The sequence below is a fragment of the Onychostoma macrolepis genome, chromosome 09 (genome assembly GCF_012432095.1).
Source record: "Onychostoma macrolepis isolate SWU-2019 chromosome 09, ASM1243209v1, whole genome shotgun sequence".
NCBI classification, from domain to species: Eukaryota; Metazoa; Chordata; class Actinopteri; order Cypriniformes; family Cyprinidae; genus Onychostoma; species Onychostoma macrolepis.
In genome coordinates this window covers 26,055,119-26,078,484 of record NC_081163.1, presented here as the reverse complement: position 1 = coordinate 26,078,484, position 23,366 = coordinate 26,055,119, and the positions used below count along the sequence as shown (strand labels likewise).

Here is a 23,366-nt window from a genome sequence, read left to right as displayed (position 1 = left end):
GAAAATATCACGGTTTCACGGTATATATTAAACAATAATTCTTATCAGTAACAATGACTCTTAAAAGAATAAGAACAAGTTATTTGAGTGAACAAAAACCATTTTAATGAAAGTAAGTCTCCCTTGTGAATTATTTTTTTTTTACATTTTAAAAATAAAGCTATAAGCCTTATGTATATCTATAATCACACTTTAACATTTTAATTAATGTTTTAAAATGTTATCAAATTAAAATTTAACAACTTTTATTTTTGGCAAAGTGCTGCACAACAGAAGTGCTGCGAACAGCTGCACAACTAAGTTAAAACATGGACAAACATGATATTCCTTAAAAATAATGTTTAAATAAATTCATTATTATAAAGAATATTATTATTGTTGTTGTTATAAATTTTAAGTACATTGTACAATGCTAATATATTTCTATCATGACTTCAAGTTAAATTGAACTTTTATTTTGATGGGTTGTAGCGGACCTTTGAGTTTCAGTGTGTATTTGACAATGGTTTGTCTCAAATAAAATTGGGAAATGTTTATTTAGGTTTTCTCTCAGAGCAGCTCTGCTGATGTTCATGTTTATGTAGACGCTGAAAACACCATTAGTGTCATGCATGCATACTTCAGTATGTAGTAGATAAAACGGCGCCACTCATATCTTTTGATTTATCCATCCATCAGATTGCATGTTTTACGTGACAACCTCGTTAATGTTATACTGTAAATCCAATGTTCACGACTGCACCAGGATTCCCTCTGCATCACGGAAATTATACGGCCTTTTAACTTGTTATAAATGCGACATACCTTTATTTGCATGGAGATATGGTGTCCGCGAATATGAGCGAACATGTTGGATGTATTGCCTGCTTTTGCAGCCACTTTGCGTCCACATTTTTTGCCAATTGGATCCGTCCTCAAGGACAACCCCGAGTTCGTTTTTTTAATTTATTAATTTTTTTTTATATCCGAAGTATTCCCATACTTCAGATTGAAACTTTTTTTCGGCGGGGGATGGAGATATAATCTCTGTCCCTGCCATTTCCTCCGCTGCAGGTACGTGTAAGCAGCCACAGAGTGAAGCAGCCGAAATAAATTGCATATGCGCGGGTGAGATTTATTTATTTTTTTTCATTATTTATTTTTTTTAAACTGTAGATATGCAATTGTTTACGGTATGATAATCATGCACGTTCAAACCGCGATAGACCGTCATACCGGTATATCGTTACAACCCTATTTTCGGTAACACTTTTTTTTTACTGTGTCCTTGTTACACATGTTACATGTACTTACTTAATATTACTCAGTACTTAAATGTATAATTACACTGTAACAAGGACACCTTAAAATAAAGTGTAGCCGTATTTTCTTTTAAATTGCATTATTTCAGTTCGTTTTAAAAAATGTATGCTAAAGTGTACTTCTTTTTCACAAAGATTATGACACTTTTTTTGTTGTTCTTTTTGGAGCTTGACAGTCCCGTGTCGGCTGCTTTCATAGTATGGAAAAGAGCATGACTATTTTATAAAATATATACGAGAGTGTGAATATTCCTCAAAACATCTCCTTTTACGGTCTATTAAAGAAATAAAAGGTCTGGGAAAACATGAGAGTAAAGCATGACAGAAGTGATTCAGACTGCCTCTCGAGTAAACAATTACTTTAAGTTAGAGCTATGAGTCAAGTCCTCCGTGACCTGCAGTAAGAGACAGACAGAGACTCACCGGTGTGTTGGACTGCTCGATGAGCTTTCTCTCCCACATCTTTAACCGTCTCTCTCTTTCTTTCAGCTCTTGTTCTTTGGTGCTCAGATCTCTCTCCAGCCGCTTCAGACGCTCTAGAGTTGCCTCAATCTCAAACCTGCTCACACAAAACCCATCATATTCATCAACAATCACACCCTTTATAAACATACCAAAAAGTGATTAGCTTGTTTGCCAATGAGAACATACCTAAATATTTTCTGCATAAGTGTCATAAATTGATATGGAGATAATTTAAATAATTTAGTGCTGTCAAATCAATTAATCGCATCCAAAATAATAGTTTGTACATAATATATGTGTGTTTCAGACACACATCACTCACAAGTATGTATTTTGTATTAAAATATGTTTGCACGTGCTCTAACAAATGGCTATATGGTGTTTTGAAGAAATTGTTATTTTTGTATGCTGATTTCACTACAAAGCTCTGAAATGTTATGGAAGAATAATGGCTGAATATTGACTTTATTCTCTAGACAGCATAAACACTCCTAAAGGAAAGACATTTTCTCAGCTGGTCGGCAACATTTAGTGCAGAATCATCCAGCGGCATTTCTTTAATTATAGATGTGTACAGTCAAGCCTGAGTCATTGTTCATTTGTAATATCGTATTTCACCAGCAGAGGGAGCTGCACATTCTCTCCAGACTAGTTATTTATAAAAGGACAGGAACTGGAAATCAATTCCCCAAACTCCTTCCATTAGGACTGCCCCTCTCGTTTAGCCCCACCCCCTGCTTGCTCAACTCCAAACTTCCCTGTGTGATTAATTTCCTTGTCTGTTTCTTTTCTGACAAATGCTGTTGAAATTTCACAACCACATCCTCAGTTCCCCCTTTTGACCCATCACAACTATTTTCTTCTTTCGCTGTTTCTATCGCTCAGTCTGTTTCTCTGTTTAGCTGTAGGGAGGGACAGGAACCTCTTGTCCCTGTATTCTGGCCCACGTCCAGTCTTAATATAGCATCAAACACCCAGACCTTTCTAGATCACCAGTACACAAAATGTGTGAAGGGACATGCATGGTAGTTTGAAATTAAATTGAAATGAACAGTATTATATTATATTATTGACATTTTTCTTTAAACCTTGCAATATTTAAACTTCATTTGAAAATAAAAATGTGCATTTTTGTGCAACAAAGGAATGCAAAAAAATACATGGCAGGCATATGATATTGATATTGTGCAGCATGTAATCACTGGTGAGTTACTGTACCTCCACTCTGCTTTATTGTGCAGGAAAGTGTTGCACTCTTCAGGTAAGTGACTGTCGTTCCACATGGACTCCAGCGTGGACAAGATGTGTTTGAATAGCGGCCTGTCCTACAACACCATCACAACATCTTCATTAAAACATCAGCACTTCCAACAGAGCATTTCTGACACGCTGAACTCTTCTAAAACACTATAAACATTTATAAACTGGCTCAAAAATGAAATATTACATGGTCAATAAAACCATACTCAAATTCTGATTTGATCAATGAACAACACTACATCAAAACACTCCCTAGTGAAAAAACTAATGAAAAAGAAGTAGACTTTAGCATACTTTTAAAAAGAGTTCTTCTTAAGGAAATAATATTAATTGGAATGAAGTTAAAATGTATTATAATGTCATTTTCTATTAAACATAATTTGCTGAAGTTTAGAGTGATTTAAAGGGTTACTCCACTCCAAAATGAAAATTTTGTCATTAATCACTTACCCCCATGTCGTTCCAAACCCGTAAAAGCTTCGTTCCTCTTCGGAACACAATTTAAGATATTTTGGATGAGAACCGGGAGGTTACTGCCAAGTAAATAACACTGTCAAGGCCCAGAAAAGTATGTAAGTATTTTGGAGAATATCCGCTGGACGCAAACTGCGTACGTTCTTCTGTGTCAGCCGCACCACACGGATACGTCTTCTACGTGTATATACGCTTTGATTTGAACAAAAACAGCGTATCCGTGTGGCACGGCTGACACAGAAGAGTGTACGCAGTTTGTGTCCAGCGGATATTCTCACAAATTGTTGAATAAAGTCGTTATTTTTATTTTCTTTGCGTACAAAAAGTATTCTCGTCGCTTTATAAAGTTCAGATTGAACCACTGATGGCAGATGGAGTATTCTGACGATGCTTTTCATACTTTTCTGGCCCTTGACAGTGTTATTTACTTGGCAGTCAATGGGACAGTCACAAGCCTCCTGGTTTTCATCCAAAATATCTGTGTTCCCGAAGACGAACAAAGCTTTTATGGGTTTGGAACGACATGGGGGTAAGTGATTAATGCACGGAATTCTGTGAGACCACGTCTGATGCCTGTCACTGACTTACATTAATATCACTTCTGTGAGCCCATCACGGAATTTCCGGCGATTCCGTGATGCCACCACAGATTCGGAGTTAAGGGTCCGTGGTCATTACACGGAATTCTGTGAGATCAGGTTGGATTAATGACAACATTTTCATTTTGGGGTGGAGTAACCCTTTACTGGCCCATCTGGGTAGGACTAAAGTACATCTTTATGTATAATTTCATAATTACTTCTATTGTCTTTCAAATATGGTTAACGTACTGCTGAATGTACTGACAAGCATTTGTGATCAACTAAAATATGCTTTAATGTCATTTCTGTTAAAACTTGTATGTCACATATTTAAATATATTTGTAATTACACATTTGTAATGATGAAAATAGATTAAATGTAATATTGAATAACTCATTGCATTTAAAACTATAATCAAGGGCTTTACAATTGCTTTATTATGTTTGTCAACACATCAAAATTCAATTACGATATTGTAATATTCAATTACAATTAACGATACAAATCGTTGCAAATCAGCTTTACAAGAAATTAAGTTTCTACAATATATTTATATATTGTAGAAACTTAATATATTTAACTTATGGCAAAATTTAGAAATTGTCTCAAACCCTGAGAAATTGTATATTGTCTCAGGGTTAATAAGATAAGTGTACTTCTTTAAAACATGACAAAAGATCATTAAAACAATGGTTTAAAATGTACTTTAAAGCAACACTTTTAATGAGACATTACAAAGTTAATTGGCAAAATTTACAAAAGTGCACTTAAGTGTGTTAGTCATAAAAGTATCTATCTTTAACACTTAAGTGGCCTTTTTTTCATTAATATTATAATATCTGAAAGTACTTTTTTGAAATATACTTTTAAGGTTCGAAGTACATTACAAAGTGCACTTTCAATTCAACTAATTGCGATTGTTTTTCACAAGGGCTTGTAAGGTTTAAGCGGTTCATACAGTCAGTAGGCTGTGACACATTAACAGCTTTTTCAATTAAACATTCGTAAGCTGTCATAAACTTAATGAACGGTAGAAACGTCCATATGATACTGTTTCTAAACAGCTGTGTGTAGCTGGGTGTTATGATACTGTTCTCTGGCACAGCCGCGCTCTGTGAGTGACAGGCGGATGTCAGCGCCAGGAAACGTGAATTTATGAAGCTCACTAGAATGAGTGTGAGTGTTCAGAGGAGATGTGTGACCTGACAGACTAAAACTGAGAGGAAAAAACAAGCCCTGGAATGAACTTTGATTGGATGAATTAAAAATGTCAGGATAAGAGACAGTCATATATTAATAAAGACAGTGGTTATTAATGTCCTGACCAAACAGCATGGCTTATCTATTATTCATGCATTAATGCATTTCACTTTAACGTGGTGTAAATACCAGTCTACTTAAGCACTGCATAATTACTGTATTAGTATACTGCAACATATTGCTAATGCTTTGTAATGTATGTAATTATTGTAGGTTTATTGTATGTTTGCATAAAATGTATACTGTATTTGCTAAATATGATCTCATAGGATAAACAGACTACAAAAAGAGCTGATTCACTTATCTCTTCAGGTGTCGTTCAAATCCTGAATGACTTTCTTCTGTGGAACATTCAAAATATTTTGAACCAATATTTTGTTGGTAACCAATCAGTTTTGGTAAGCACCGACTTCTACCATATGAACAATATATATATATATATCTTTTAAATCTTAATGTTACACAGAAGAAATTAATTCATACAGGTTTGGAACACCAAAAGGGTGCATCAAATTAAAATTTGTGTTAAAAATGGCCAAAAAATAAATAAATTAATAAAAATAGTTTCAAGGGAAGTGTTTGGGTTTGATTTAGTCCAGTGTTGCCAACTTTTATTACGTGACTTTTCAGATTACTTTTGCAACTTTTTTTCAGTCTGGTTCTCATGAGAGCACCAGGAGATATGGTTTGATACATGCACATAGTGTGACCTATTAAATATACCTATAAAAAAATAAAGTAATTAATAATAGTAATAATAGTATTATTGCACTTTTATTTTTTTTATATGACAATAAAACAAAATAATAAATAAAGTGTTATTATACTATTATATTTGAAAAAAAAAGTGTGTATTAAATAAAATTACAATTATTGTATAGTACACTTAAAAAAATACAATGCTAATACTTACATCAGCAAGCTTTTATTTTGGCGAGTTGCCGGCAAGTAAGCATGTTTAATCGGTTTTAGCGCAGCCAAGAGTCAGTGAATGAATGAAATGTCACAGTTTTACATTTGAAATGGCAGCATATAGCCTAGATTTATGCTTTCAGTTTGAATATAAGTTTTACAGTATTACAGTTAGCAAATCTAAAACAGTGTGATTGTGCATTCTTTTTTTACTTATTATTATATATTACTTATTTACACAGCACATTTTTTATTTTGGTCATGCATGTTTATGTGCACCCCTGTAAATGAAAACAGTTTCATTGGGAATTTAGCTGTATTCAAATACAGTACATCAGCACATAGAGGAGACAAGCAAACAAATGAAAAAGACTGACACTAGGCAGAATGTACACGACTGTATATAATTAGCGTATGACATCATCGTAGTGACATTTAGCAACTTTTCGAGCAGATTTTAGCTGCTTCTATTGACTACATTTAGTAACAGTGGTTTAGTCTGGTCATAATCTATGCCATGGCCTAATTTACACATCAAGGTAAACAAGTGTATTTGTTGTCTTACTTTCGGTTCTGTCACCCAGCAGCTTCTCATCAGACAGGCAAAGCTGGCTGGGCAGCTACTGGGAATCGTCAGCCTCTGCAAAACACACATGAAACGTCATAAACCACAGTCAAAACTGCTGCAGACACTAAATCAGTCACACGGCCGATAGAAACTCCCTTTACCTCGTTCTTCTCCACCACCAGCCAGGCCACCTGCAGCCCCTCCAGACCTTTGAAGGGAATTTCACGAGTCAACATCTCCCACAGGACCTGAAAGAAACCTACGTATTATTCACAGCTATATGATAAAGAGAGCTATCTGTGCCAAAGCATGCCAGACCCAATGCATCAACCAACTGACTACACAGTGCATCCACACACTCAAAAGATAATACTTTGGACCTAAAAAAATTTTTTTTCCTCAGATATGTATCTTGTATATGGATTTAACATCATCCGCTGCTCAATATACAGCATTAAATTCAGATAAATAAAGTTTGGTTCTACACCAGAAACACAGATATCTTTAATGCTGACAAGAATATCCTATAATATAATTAGAGGTACAATTAGCATCAAGCTACACTTGAAAATTTATGTAATTATTAAAGGAACACTCCACTTTTTTTGGAAATAGGCTCATTCTCCAACTCCCCCAGAGTTAATAAGTTGAGAAAATGAAAAGTTGCGATTTTCTAGGCCGATTTGGCTAGGAACTATACTCTCATTCCAGCGTAATAATCAAGGTACTTTGCTGCCGTACCATGGCGCAGTGATATTACGTAGCGCCTGAAAGTAGTCCCCAGCTATATTATAACTAGGTACCTAGCTGGGGACTACTTTCAGGCGCTGCGTAATATCACTGCGCCATGGTACGGCAGCAAAGTACCTTGATTATCAATTATTATTATACCAGATCCAGAGATCAGCTGAATGGATTCAAAAACGGTAAAACTCAACTTATTAACTCTGGGGGAGTTGGAGAATGAGCCTATTTCCAAAAAAAGTGGAGTGTTCCTTTAATCTATTTCTTTAAAAGTCACTTTAAACCATCATCGAGTGCTTGTAATAACTTTCGATTGTGCTCTACAGTTGATTTTGATTATAATAGGCAGACTCTTTGTATGTCATCAACATCCTTTATTGTTAAAGAGCTGCATAAAACACATACAGAAAATATATCTTTATAATCATATGTATACTTGCTTATATGTCTATATGTCATGTGTAGAAAAATGTTTCGCTCGATTTTTTAAAACGGTCAAAAATTATCTATGTTCAGACACCAATGACATCAAAGTCCTCTACTTCGGTGTTTTTACGCTCATGCTCAATATAGTCTTCTGAGCTTTTAGCGCCACTGCGTCAACCTTTTGGGTAACAGAGGTTGCTCTGGCCATGTGATGTAATGTTCAAATCTTATTGGACGGCCCTTGTTTTCGCTTCGCGAAACTGAAAAGATTCGACGGACTGGTTGGAAAAAAAAAAAAACATTCGCATTTTCAGAGCGCGAATGTTCGCGGCCTATGTGGAAACATCCATAGGAATCTGTTGTTTTATTCCAGCACGTTTGTGTCCGATATTCGTTTCGCTTTTTCGCGCTCAGTGTGGAAAGGCCTTAAGAAGACTATTTATAGTAAAGACCATATATCATACTTAATCAATATACTGGATTTTCTACAGCCATAAGCCAAAATATGGGTCAATTTCATATTTTTCGATTTTTACAACTTTTACAACCAAAACAAAGGCTATAATATGTAAAACTAAAAACTAAAAACACGTTAATTAATGTTTAATTTAGATCACTTACTAAGTAAAGACAATGTCCTTAAGGTTTATTGAGATGTCTTTTTTTATATGCATCACATTTTATGTAATGGACTATCAAAATAATAATAATAATTTTAATATCAATAATAAAAATAAAAATTTTAAAAGATATTTAGTATGTGTTCTGCACATCAACAGTCTGGTGTCATGTGAAAATACTATTTAAACTATTTACTACTATTTTAAAAAGTTTTGACCGAGTTTTGACTTAAATCAATAAATGACACAGTCGTTTCACTTTTTTCAGTGCAAATAGCCAGAAACATTGTCGATGATATTCACACACTCACCACTCCATACGAGTATGTGTCACAGGTCTCAGACACTGGAAGGCTCTGGATGACTTCAGGGGCCATCCAGGGAAACGTGCCCACAAGAGACATGTGGGTGGTGTGAGAATGAAACTTAGACGCCCCGAAATCACAGATCTGAGGACATGGAGAATCCAATTAATCAGCAGATTTTGCAGTAAGGGTTGATTTTTCATGTTTAACTAATAAAATACAGACAGCCTGAATCTTTATGTATGAACAGACAGTCATCATGTACCTTGGGTACTGAATCTGCTGTCAACACAACTGGAATGAAAACACAAGTTGATCAGAGAAAGGTCAGAGAAAATACATTAGCATCAAAAATACGCATCCAGCCTTTAGTGTTGTTGGGAGTGTTACTAATGTAATTGGTTGCAGATTACAAGTTACCCTATTCGAAATGTAATAAGTAGTGTAACTATTTCAATCTATTAAAGAAATGTAACTACGGTAATTACATTTGATTTGATTACTTTCCTAAATTTCTAATGAATGTTTTCAACTGTTAATCATTTTGAAATATTTAAAGCAGGCAGGGTTAACCTTACAGTAGTGCTAATCAACACTGATTACTGTCAGACTTTCAAAATACTTCATCACTTGAATTAAGATTATAATAATTTAATTTTAAAGCACAGCCACCAAAAAACAGACTTTAGCACCTCTTTTTACATTGAGATCTCTGAGGTTAAATACAGATTAAAATCATAACAAGAAATAGTTTAATAGCTATGATACTGTTTTTGAAATCAAATCTTTGCATAGCTATGACAGGAAACACTTGCATCTAACAATGCTTTAGAAAAAAACTGTTAATCTTAAAAATAAAGCATACACTTAAAGCCAAACGGGAAATAAATCAGTTATCGAATAAGCATGTGTCCTAAACTCCCGACACATTGGTGTCTCATATTTTAGAGCAGTCAATGCAATTTGTGAAAGAAATCAATTAAATCTGTACAAGTGTGAAATATTCAGATGTAACCCCCTTCGTAATTGTTAACTTTTTCATAAGTAACTGTAATTTAATTACACATGATTACAGTTACCTTTATTTTGTAATTGAATTAAGTAACTAGTTACTCCCTAACACTGAATGTTACAAACCATTTCGGGACTTGAGGTCTCTGTGAATGACAGTAAACGGGGCCTCGGCGTGCAGATAATGCATGCCTATGAGAGAAAACACACAAATTGAGATAGAGCAGGGTTTGATTTTGTAATAGTAATTATTAAAACAACAACATCTGGTGCTACCCATGTTTCTCAGTGTATACAGTATAAACACACAGTAAATGTGCTTACAGTAGTGCACTTACAATGGAGGCCACATTTAAACGCAGAAATGTGAAGCTTTTATTTTTATTAGTGTGCTTATGACCTTTTCCAAACTTGTGGTTAAACATTATGCTTTCAATTCTTGTCTTGTGTCATTTGCTCCATGTAAACAGTGATTTATCAATACAGACTGAAAGCAAACGGGTCCATTTCTAGCAGATTTGACAGATTAGGTATAACTTTGCACAGACAAGATTGGCAACTGATTGTATCACACCAGCATCATATTACCGTGCGTAACCCAAACACGGTAACATATTTCACGCAAGTATGTGAAGGCAAATGTCAGAGTTCAATGTTCATGCGTCAAATTCTCAGTGTTTCTTCAAGAGGCACAAACATGAATGTAAACAGTTTGTTTCCTCTTACAGGTCAAGTCCGGTCAAAGAAACAGCTGGAAGTTAAAGTTAGTTAAACTGTAATAATGTTTACAGCCCTGCTGGCCTTCACTAGTTTAAGCTGGTCAGAGAGGTTGTCCAGATGGCCTGACAGTCTAAGCAGCACCAAAAACCCACTAAAATCACCACTAAGTATGAACGGCACGCTTCTAATGTGTTTATATGTTCTCGTCCTAATTAGTGACATGCAAGACTTGCCAACTAGTCAACTAAAAAATCTGAAAACCTTGAAATCTGAAACGTTTTGTGTAGGCTATGTCAAACTAGCATATAGCAATTAAGCTTATTTTATAGGCTTGCTATAGTTGACTAGTCGATTACAAAATTTCCGCTTAAACATTAGTGATATGTTGTGGCGAACATCCCTAGTCCTTAGGATTATATTTTCAAAACAGTGTAACCATTTCTGTTAGGCTTCCACTGTAAGTGTGTTTTGCTGTGCATTTAGAGCATTCAATCTCTCTTTTTTGATTTACATGTGTGAGAGTGTATATAACACCTTTAGCGATGTCCATTGCCCAGGTCATAATCTGCTTCATACTGATGTCTTCACTCTCAGCGCTGGACAGATAGTCAAACAGAGATCCACCACTGGCGTACTCTACCATAACACAAACACAGAATGTACAGAGTGTAAATTAAAATGCAAAAAAACCTCTATGAAAACTAGTAAATCTTGTATTGGGCAGTAGTTTTACATATTTCTGCTGTGGGGCATCGTGTACTACTAGTATTAGTTGTCATCAAGTGCCATAGTCCTTGTGTTTATCGCAATATCCTGTTCTGAGCTCAATTACATAATCTAAAATAATCTGGAAAATTCTAACAGCGCATAACATTACATGTAATCAGTTATATATTCAAACACCAACAAACACTCACATCTACGACAGGAGAAACACAACTGTAATGCAACATTTGCATGGCATAGTATGTGTTTAAAGGCATCAGGCAACAGATCATAGGTTAAAATATTAAATATTAAAATAATTTCAAACTCTGACACCACTGTTTGCTGTAAAACAAACATATCAGAGCTCTCTAAGCTATGGACTTTGGCCCCCTTTCAACACACACCTAATTTTAGAGTTATTTCATCATAAATTCAACATTACTGACAACAAAGGAGAGGCATCATTATCTCCTCCTGCAATGAACTGATGTGCAGCTCTCTCAGTAATAAATATTTTCAATAATTTTGGTAAAAAAATATATTATTTTTTATAATTGAAGTAAAAAAAAAATGTTTTATTTGAATATATTTTAAAATTTTATTTAACCCTGATACAAAGCTGAATTTTTAGTAGTATTTCCTCCAGTCTTCAGTGTCTCATGGTCCTTCAGAAAGAATTCTAATCTAATGATTAACTTGTATCTTATTATTATCAATATTGTTATTATTATCAATATTTGTGTGTGATAAATGTCACTTTTGGTCAATTAAATACAATCTTGTTGATTTATTTTTTCCAGAAATAATAATTTCCTTTATATATATATATATATATATATATATATATATATATATATATATATATATATATAAAGGAAATTATTATTTCCTTGTATTGTATTGTATTTAATTGACCAAAAATAATTAAAAATGCTTATAAATCATTAAAGGTTTTGGTAACACTTTACAATAATGTCTCATTTGTTAACATTAGTAAATGCATTAACTAACATGAAGTAACAATGAACAATATGTTTTTACCACATTTAATATATATATATATATATATATATATATATATACGTAGGTATGTATGTATACACATAGTGTTCCCAAAAGAATGCAAACTACTCAAATACAGATGCATACCGCTAACATATGACTGTAGTCTGCATCTGTTAATATTCATGAATACTGTATGTTTAGCTTTTCTCTAGGTCACTGTGAGTACACATCATATAATGGTCAGATTATCAGGTTAAAACAGAGATACACACAGAGAGGGGAAATTAATAACCTCACTGACAAGGCTGAGCTGGTCATAAACAGCACCTTGACCTGCTCTAATTACATTTACTTTTCATAAAGAGAGACTCAATGGTCTCTCAGTACTGCAGACCAGAGACTCTTTACACAGCGCTTTATGATCGTTTACAATCACTGCAGATTCATTTGAGTCACACTCACTCAGCACAGCAGCACCAGACCATGACAGGCATGGTTTTAAACTCACAGAGATTTGTGTTAGACATGTACATGAGAGTCATGAAGAAACAGAATTACATAAATCTATCTCATCAAGACCTGACATGTGACCTGACAGTTACTCATGCTTGATATATGGGACAAAAGTTGTACAGTACTAATTATTTTTATACATGGTTAAAACATGTTGACACAAATAAGAAAATAGTTTGTGTGTGTACATATATATATATATATATATATATATATATACTGTTCATTGTTAGTCCATGCTAGCTCAGGTCCATTAAATAATACTAATAGATACAACTTTGGATTTTAATAATGTACTAGTATGTTTAAATTATCATTAAATGAGATTAATAAATGCTTCAGTAACTTATGTTAACAATTTAATTTCACCTAATGTTAACAAATGGAACTTTATTATAAAGTGTGACCATTTCATTGTGTGGTTCAACAAACTGGAGGCCAGTAACTCATCCCAGACATGCTGAAGAAAATTAAACTGAGGATATTTGTTTATAACAGTTTTTTGCTTATTATAATCCAAATGCAAACAGTACCAATCTGAGATAAACTGAAGGAAGTACCAGTGCTTCCAAGTCAGCAAACACAAAAACAAATCATTATACAGAGACAGAAATGAATATGGTGTAATATAGATGGATAAAGAGAAAGAAAATGAAAATGTAAATAAACACAAAAGAAATGCAAATAAAGAAAAGAAAAAAGAAAAAGTAAATAAAGAGAAAAGAATGATTTTTATTAAAAAAAAACAAACTGAAATGATCTATTAAACAAAGTCTGTATGGAATCATTCCAGCTGATTAATTGCAGAAGATTGTGGATAATAATAAAAAAGCATGTTTGCGGAATATCACTACAGCCCTGCCTTGCAAACACTAATAAATGCTGCGTTTCAGAGTGATGAGTCATGTTTGACTGACCTGTAACAATTCCATAGTTGGGCGCTTCCAGAATGGCTCCATAAAACTGGATAATGTTTCGATGACTGAGAACACTTAAAATCTCTGCCTGGAAATACAGCCAACACAAAGAATACAACAACATCAAAAAGAGATAATATTCATGTTAAATATTCAATATATCTGTATTCCTTCCTAATTTAATACAAAAATGTTTCATTACAAATAATGACATTGTTAGCATAACAATTTAACCCTATAAAGCCTACTGTGTCATTTTTGATACACACATTTTTAAGGACTCTAAATTATCAACATGATCAAAACTTTGACGATAAACCTGTTGTACGCAATTTACAACATGCCATCTGTCGTCTGATTGATAGTTTATACTTTTAAACTGATTTTTAATAAAATTGTAAAACATTTTCACAACATGTCTTTTTGCTGCAAAATCTTTATTGATATTTCTAAAGTAAATGTAAAAGTAACGCTAATACTGTTAGTAATGAACAACTACTGGACTGAAGCAACCTGTGTTTACTTCATGATACAACCATCATTTCTTAGAAAAATCATTTTTAAATGTAAGTACTGTATATAATACAACAGGCTTTTGAGTAATGTTCATTTGTTCATCTCTCATCATCACTGTATTGCATTACATGCTAAAAACTGCAGGGCTTTGATCATATAAACATATCTTCTTCTTATCATCTTCTTAAGACATATTACTGGAAAATGTAGAGTAACAACTGATATTTATATGCATTTTATGTAAGCAAACTTTTATACTGTTGTAAAGATCATTGAGCTACATTACAAGCTGTCAGAATTTCATATTTTGATCATATAAATATCAGCAACTGCTCAGTTTGGGTCTCTGAATAAAACTGAGGTGTTTTTCTGCTCCTCAATTGTGAGCTACATATTCTCCTATATCATACTATATGACCCTTAATACCTGATGTATCAAATATGACCACATAAGATTTGAACAATTTAGCAAACATTTTTGGAAGTGCTACACTAATATGAAGTGTATCATATGAATGTTAAGCTTTATTTGATTACTGGCAATACTTTTGTGTGATTTTTAGTGCTGTCAAACGATTAATTGCGATTAATCGCGATTAATCGCATCCAAAATAAAAGTTTTTGTTTACATAATATATTTGTGTGTACTGTGAATATTTATAATACACACACATACAGTATATATTTTGAAAATATTTACATGTATAAATTTATATTCATATAATTAATATTATATATATATATATATATATATATATATATTTAACACATAAACAAACTTTTTTTAAATATATACATACATGTGTGTGTGTATTTACATATGCATAATAAATATATTACACAGTACACACATATATTATGTAGAAAAAAAAACTTTTATTTTTGATGTGATTAATCGCGATTAATCGTTTGAAAGGAGTAGTGATTTTACTAACTTTTTAGGCAGTTAGTTCCTCCATCAAACTAATTTTTAATGTAGTTTCTTCCCGACCAAACGGTACAATCCCAAACGCTACCAAAGCCATTACGCTCTAAAATCATACGCGAAGAACAAAGACAACAATGAATCTAGCACTTAAAAGTAAATAGACTTCACCCCAAAGACAAACACTGCACTCAGCTGAAACTAATATGACTTAATTATGTGACAATTTTCTCTTAAAGACATAGTCTATGAATTTCAGTTCACAAAAGCCGCTGTGAGAGCGCACGTCTCTCTGCGTAGAGCAGGGGGAGGCGTAATCGCACTGCTCGGACTGGAGTCGACACACAGAGAGGCAATTAAAATGATTATCACACTGACAATTAAAGCATGTGTATGAAAAGCTCGGGCGACTCTCACTCCCACCTCTTTTTCAATCTTCAGAAGCTTTTTCACCGCCACCTCTTTGTCCTGCGAGAGCCAGCAGGCGCGATACACGCTCCCAAAACTCCCGCCGCCGCAGTTCTCGTGGAAGAGGATGTCATCGAATTTGATTTGCACAAAGGAGGCGCCCAGAGATGCCATGGCATAATGGCACTTAGACACACACTTCTCTCCTGAAGAACCAAGAAAAGAGGACAGGATGAGAAGAGAGCAAGGGACGAGGCTCCTCAGAGGAGAGATGTTGTGATTTGATCTGCCACTGAGAGAACTGCTCACTTCTACTCCAGTGAACACACACACACACACACACAGACACACACAGACACACATGCCGCGAGCTGTCAGACAGAATCCACTCACTTACTCTAACAAGTTTTGCTCAAGTGTCACAGGCTGGTGTGAAGGTGACGTTTGGCACTGTGTGTATTTATGTGTTTTTGCGACAGTTTGCATGCCTGTCCTGCTGGATAAGTTTAAAACAGTGACATATTTAAAAATACAGTTCACCCAAAATGAACATTTACTCACCCTCAGGCCATCTACGATGGAGATGAGTTTGCTTCTTCATCAGATTTGGAGAAATGTAGCATTACATCACTTGCTCAGCAATGGATCCTCTGCAGTGAATGGGTGCTGTCAGAATGAGAGTCAAAAAAGCTGATAAAAACATCACAATAATCCACAAGTAATCCACTCCAGCCCATCAGTTATCATCATGTGAAGTGAAAAGCTGCATGTTTATAAGAAACTAATTCATCATTAAGACGTTTTTTAACTTTAAACCATCATGCACATCTGACCATAATATGAGTCCATAATCCATAACGCTTCCTCCTGTGATATAGTCCATTCCCTGTTGTCCTCTCACATCAAAATCCACAGACTTATTTATGAACTGTTTTGGACCATTTTCACTTGATCTGTGCATATTTCTCTCCTGATTCAAACAAAATGACTTTTCCACTGGAGAAAGCAATATTACAGATAGAGGAATCATATTTTAGCTGGAAGTTTTAAGTTAAAAACGTCTCAATGATGGATTTGTTTCTTACAAATACACAGCTTTTCGCTACACAAGTGTGGATTACTTGTGGATTATTATGGTTTTTATTAGTTGTTTGGACTCTCATTCTGACGGCACCCATTCATTGCAGAGGATCCATTGGTGAGCAAGTGAGGTAACGCTACATTTCTCCAAATCTGATGAAGAAACAAACTCATCTACATCTTAGATGGCCTGAGGATGAGTATGTTTTATTAAAATCTTAATTTGTTGGGTGAACTATTCCTTTAAATGCACAGAATTCATAAGAATAAGATTCAATCATGACAGAGAGCAAGAAATTTGGCTTATGATCAACAAGAGGACAATCCCTATTGTCTGCCTCTCTGCACATGCATGAGGCTGACATTCCTCTCGCTTGTCAATGTTTTACTGGGAATTCCTCATATCTGCAATAAAGAGCACATGACACACACTCATCCACACACTCATACTGATCTGAGGTCAGCTGACAGCAGACTACTACTACTGTACATCATATCACTTGTGAAACCAAAGTTCGCTTAATTGTATTGCATGTGCACATGCTTCAAATCGTAAAAGTGTATTATATTAAAAACTGTGCATACAATATAATATTAATTAAACAAAAGGCCATTTAAGTGTACTTGAAGACAGTTAACTTTTATGACTATGTTTGCCACCCAAAACACTTTAGCAGCTCAATAGAATAACATAAATAAAAATCAATAAATATGTATTTGTCTGTAAAGAATATCAGTTACAGACAAACATCCCACAGTTTCTCCCTGGGTTTGTGATGCTCACAAATTATAAATGCATCTTGTTAAAGCAAACACAGAGGAGAGAAAGACAGAGCAAATTGTTGCTGGTGTATTGTTGGTTATTTTCTCATTTTCAGTGGAGCAATTATGGTTTTTGAGGGCTGTGCTGGACTGCTGGGGTGCGCAGCGGGCTCCAGCTCTGTTCTCACAGAGGGATGCCACGGCTTTTGGGCGGTTTGGGCTGATTTATGTTATATTTAGCAATGCAGGAAGTGGTGCCTTACATCTACATGCACACGTACAAGAAAGAGACTCTAGTGGATTATTTACCTAAAGAGCAACACTGTCACATCTTTATAAATACAGAGGCTCCAAAATTGTTTGGAATGATACAAAATATTAATTCAAGTGTGATTAAATGCTGCATGAGCTTTTCTCTGCTTGTGAAAAATCATACTTTTAAAGAGTACTCAGCACAGAAATATTATATCTAAGAGGAATACGCCTTAAGTGTGAATTACAAGTTAGGTTTTTGGACACTTAATTGTTGGCATGTCAATTGAAAAAAACAATTAAAATGTATTATAATTTCAGTTTATTAAATGCATTTAGCTTTTTTTTTGACCGGTCGAATGTAAATATTTATATGCAAATTCAGAATTCAATTGTCTTTGAAATAATGGTTAAAGTGGATTGCTGAATGTACTGTAAAAATCAGCTAAAACCCTAAAATATACCTTAATGACATTTCTATTGAAATGTTTGTAATTATTTGTAATTATTACACATTTGTAATGATGAAGATGCCATTTAGTACATTTAAAATATATGAACTTTAAATGTAATATCAAATAACTCACTACAGTTAAAATTAGGGCTGCAACTAACGATTATTTTAATAATCGATTAATCTGTCGATTATTTTTTCGATTAATCGATGAATCGGATTTAAAAAAAAAAAAGCATTCATTTCCAACCCTTTATTCAAAAACAGAACTAAAATCTTTAGAAAGTGCACAAACATGTTGCTCCTTGAACATCCCTGAGCTGTTATAATAATAATAAAATAAAATAAAAATGGACTAACACAAAAAACATACACATGTATGCTTTACATCTGGGGTGCAAAAATTAAATAATTTAACAACACTGCGTCGTTAGCGTTGGTATTGTATCAGACACCTGCACTTAACATTATATGAAAATCAAGCTCAAATGGAGTTAATAATGTTTTTGACCAGAGAATGACGGAGATGGAGTGTTTTGTCTGTCGTTAGAACGGCTGTTATGCAGTGCATAAGTGCATTAAGTGCATTATGCTTTCATCAACTTTTACAGGTTATATAACTTTGATTGTAGCTATATGGGCGCTTAGTTTTTTCTTGTTGTTTAATACACTTGGCCAAAATCTCAAATTAAGCGCTTATGCACATAACACCGGATATTTAAAACGTATATAGACAGCAAATAACTAATTCTTCTCCACTCTTCAAACACACAAAAACATTATCCTTTACTGACATAGTGTTTGAGTAAAGAAAACGCTGTACTATTCAAACACCAATTATTTATTCACCCTTGCATTGCGAAAAAGCAGAGATCTCATCTTCTCCAGGCTGTGCGCGGCGCGTCAATCTGAATGAAGGCGGGTGAAGTTACGAGGTCTCGCTGAGAGCTCGATGATCCAATGGCGTTACAGTTTTACTGACAAGTTATTTTAATGCTTATCATTGGTTTACTATTTTTAAAACTCTCTGATTTAAAATAATAAAACGAATTATAAGCGACTCAAGTTTGGATAATTTTTCACAGCACCTGACTGGGCTAGGGTATGGCAACTGCCATACTCTGCCATACGCAAACGCCGCCCCTGCTCCCACACCTTTGATGACTTGGGTCGCACGGATTTCTCTGCCTCCGCCATGTATCTTTCCTCTACCTCCGCTCGTTTTTTTTTTTTTTTTTTTTTTATTTTTTTTTTTTATTTATTAGGCGCCAAACTCTGCTAGCATCCGTGCGAGAGAGACCGAGTGTGTTCACTCCGCTCCGCTCAACTAAAGTTTTTTTTTTTTTAATAATCAAACGTCTCCGCGTCGCGCGACACAACGAATCGATTATGAAATTCGTTGCCAACGCTTTTAGTAATCGATTTTTATCGATTTAATCGATTCGTTGTTGCAGCCCTAGTTAAAATTATAATCAAGTAGCCTACTTTACATGCTTTATTAGTCAACACATCAAAATATGTATATACTTTTCTTTAAAGCACTTAATATTTAAACTTTAAAGTATAACGTTTAATTTGACATTATTACAATGTCTACTTACGTGTGTCATGAAAGCGTTTCTCTTTAAGTACAGTAAGTACAGTTGTCTTTTATTTCATTAATACTATATCCTCTGCAACTACTTTTTTTTTAATATAAATACTTCAATCTTCACTATCAATACATTAAGCACAGCTGTTTTCCTCAAGGGTCTTCACTAACATTCCTTCCTCATTTTTATTTTTATTTTTTAGTGGACATATGAAGTCAGTTCTCCTCAAGTTACACTAGCAGGTAGCAGGAATTGTGTAGAGAATCACATTAAATACGCAGATGATCAAATAACAGTAAATACAATAGTATTTGTCAGCATTTTAAACAATATTTGTTTCCTAACTGCTGTATCAGTTCATCTGTTCATCCGTTTATCTGTCTTTAAAATAAATGACATTTGCATCTAATGCAATGACATTCACGCATTTTTAAGTATGCCTTAAGTGGCCAGACACTTCTCTGCACTCTATTGCAGTATTTCCTCATTGAATTATGAGCCAATAGGGTGACAGCAGCTTTCCTCCATTCATATCTCAGCACATGGTCTCTGCACTCCAACAGAAAGTAAAAGTGGCAGAATAATTGGGATTTTTCTCATTCATCCGGGAGTGAAGGCCTATGTGTTCATACAGCTCTCCACACAATGCAGCATGCAGCGGACAGCAGAATGATTTTCACACAATTTCAATACAATTCTTCAACCAAAATCCATCTTCAGTTTTACTGAAACAATACAACACGATGTGACAAGGCTATTCCCCTTTCCTACAAATCATAAAGACATTATTACATTATAATTACCATGTAAGAACATGCAGAACTTGTGTGAACCAAAACATGAATATCAAAGTACCATCTGACACCATCAGTGCACATGATACAACATTTGTTGCAAAAACTAACAGTTATAGGAAAGGTAGGCAACTATATAAACTCTTCTCTATATAATAGCAAACATGGCTCTTACACAATACCTGCTTTGAGTTATTTGACTTTAAGGCTTTAGAAAAGCATATAGAATAGTTTGTTATTAATAAGTGATAATTTCCAGAGTATTTCATCAGAAACTCTCCCTGCTTGTGATGCGGGATGGTCCAGGAACAGGTCCAGACAGATACCCAACAGAGCCATTAGCTCCTGATCCAACATTACACGCAGTGTTATTACAGTGTAACATCAAATGACATGAGACAAACACACACACAAACACACACACACGTACCTGCACTCCTGTACTCCGCTGACAGTCTTAACTGGAGAGATGGACAGCAGTCAGGAAGATCTTGCTTGAACTTGTGCCTCAGCGTCAGATATTTGCAGCGTCCGCGACGGTGATTTCACGTGTAACAACTTCTTCCTGATCAGAGCTGCCAACATCAGAACTGCGCGCTGTGACCGGCTGTGACGCAGCGGAGCGAGACAGAAACAGCGACACCCAGCGGACGCAACACAAACAACCCTAAACCCAAATAGTACTGAATCCTGCATACCATTTATTAAAAAAGGACGTGATTTAAGAAAGACTAATTTAATAAATAAATAACATTTAAAACTGATCTATTATGGTCATTGTTTTATTATATTATATTTTAAAAAGTACACATAAAATATTAATCATATATGAATTATAAATGTATTCATTTGAATACAATTAAAATAAACCCTATTTTTTTTTTTTTTAAATAGGGTATTCACAATCATTATAGTGATTTATTAAAACATATAATCATACATTAAAATCAATTTGAATTGATTATATCTGAAAATGTGTACATAATCAAAATGTATTAATTTTATAATATGTGACCCTGGACCACAAAACCAGACATAAGGGTACAGTTCTTGAAATTGAGATTTATGCATCATCATGAATAAATAAGCTTTCAATTGATGTATGGTTTGTTAGGATAGAACAATATTTGGCTGAGATACAACTATTTGAAAATCTGTAATCTGAGGGTACAAAAAAAAAAAAAATCGAAATATTGAGAAAATCGCCTTTAAAGTCCAAATTAAGTTTTTAGCAATGCATATTACTAATCAAAAATTAAGTTTTGATATATTTATGGTAGGAAATTTACAAAGTATCTTCATGGAACATGATCTTTAACCTTCTATCCTAAGGATTTTTGGCAAGAAAAATCAATAATCTTGACCCATAATGTATTGTTGGCTATTGCTACAAATATACCCCAGCGACTTAAGACTGGTTTTGTGGTCCAGGGTCACATATAATAATATAATATAATATATATTCTGAGTATGTGATAATGTTTGTGATAATGTTTTTAGGACCTGCTTACTAAAGAAAATTTGTATCTGTAAACTATACGAAATCAACTGAGACAAATTGAAAAGGACAATACATAATTATGAATAAAAAAAAAAAAAAAAAAGACATTGACATGTCTGTAACGTGTCATCTTATGACAGTTTTATTTACACAATACACACAGAGGTATAAAGTTTGCAGACAAGCCAACAACAGGCTTTTGAAATGTGCTCATAATTTCTCATTTCACCATTTAGAGTTTTTTTTCTTCATGCTGAAGATGACATAAATATCCAGTAAACATTTACATCCAGTCCAAAAAATATCCATATATCATAATTAAAAAAATGTAGAAATGAAATTCGAAATGCTTTGAGATGATTGATAAACACTATCATTCAAAAATTTGGAGTTGGTAATATTTTTCAATGTTTTTGAAAGAAGTTTCTTATGCTTACCAAGGCTGCATTTATTTATTTATTCATTCACACGATCCTTCTATTATTAAAAATTATATATATATATATATATATATTTGTGTGTGGGTGTGTTTTAGTTTGTTTTTTGTGGAGACGGATATATTTTTAGGATTATTTGATGAATACAAAATTCAAAAGAACAGCATTTATTTGAAATATTTTGTGAGATTGTAATTGTCTTTACTGTCACTTTTCATCAATTTAATGCATCCTTGCTGAATATTAATTTCTTTAAAAAAAAAAAAATCTTACTAACCCCAAATTTTTAAACTGTATTTTTAAGGTCAGCAAACTCAATAAGCTCAGAATGTCCTTCAAATTATAAAAAAAATAGTCTCCAAAAGCTCCCACAGGACAAACTCTTTGAAAGAAACTCGTGATTCCAAACTCCAAAACACCATGTAAGGTGTCCAACTGTTACAAACACAATCTGAAAGCAAGGGGAACATCTGATCGGTGGCAGAATATAAGAAATGTCACAAACAGAGCTCTGAACATCCACAGCCGCACACTGAAATGAAGCCACGCTTTCACACAACCAGCCAAAGAAAGGGAAAGCCCTTGTGAGTGCATACGCTGCAGCGGAGGAAGGCTTCTGTCCATATACAGCTAGCTTATTGACTGGCAGAGGTAAAGCAGCACTGATGGGAGTGGATCAGGTCCGGCGCGGCTCCAGTCTGTGGGACAGCTGTGACAGGGTTCGCTGGTTGTCAATCACGTTAATGTGACGCACGTAGCTCCGTACATCCTGATGGCTTTTACCAGTCACCTGCGGTGCTTCTTGATCTGCAGTGATGAAAGAGAGAGAGACATGCTGAATCAGATGAACTCAA

The 23,366-nt window shown here is 34.3% G+C and overlaps 2 protein-coding genes across 12 annotated transcripts in view; both read right to left on the bottom strand.

The window, feature by feature from the left end:
* Window positions 1-21,147, bottom strand: part of map3k20a (mitogen-activated protein kinase kinase kinase 20a) — a 40,440-nt gene extending 19,293 nt beyond the window's left edge. For 2 of the 3 annotated variants that reach the window (XM_058786833.1, XM_058786835.1), the window contains exons 1-11: window positions 16,202-16,306; window positions 15,656-15,846; window positions 13,792-13,879; window positions 11,183-11,284; window positions 10,055-10,120; window positions 9,183-9,211; window positions 8,924-9,061; window positions 6,984-7,070; window positions 6,820-6,894; window positions 2,985-3,091; window positions 1,725-1,860 (exon numbers count right to left, since the gene is read on the bottom strand). In XM_058786833.1, the coding sequence (XP_058642816.1) occupies window positions 1,725-1,860; window positions 2,985-3,091; window positions 6,820-6,894; window positions 6,984-7,070; window positions 8,924-9,061; window positions 9,183-9,211; window positions 10,055-10,120; window positions 11,183-11,284; window positions 13,792-13,879; window positions 15,656-15,846; window positions 16,202-16,241 (1,059 nt within the window). In that variant the 5' untranslated portion in view covers window positions 16,242-16,306. Of the gene's footprint in view, window positions 1-1,724; window positions 1,861-2,984; window positions 3,092-6,819; window positions 6,895-6,983; window positions 7,071-8,923; window positions 9,062-9,182; window positions 9,212-10,054; window positions 10,121-11,182; window positions 11,285-13,791; window positions 13,880-15,655; window positions 15,847-16,201; window positions 16,307-21,004 lie in introns of those variants that run through there. The other variant, XM_058786834.1, reaches the window with a different exon arrangement.
* A 1,050-nt stretch (window positions 21,148-22,197) lies between these two features.
* Window positions 22,198-23,366, bottom strand: part of rapgef4a (Rap guanine nucleotide exchange factor 4a) — a 77,629-nt gene continuing 76,460 nt past the window's right edge. For all 9 annotated transcript variants that reach the window (XM_058787562.1, XM_058787563.1, XM_058787561.1 and 6 more), the window contains one exon: window positions 22,198-23,319. In XM_058787562.1, the coding sequence (XP_058643545.1) occupies window positions 23,189-23,319 (131 nt within the window). In that variant the 3' untranslated portion in view covers window positions 22,198-23,188. The remainder of the gene's footprint in view (window positions 23,320-23,366) is intronic.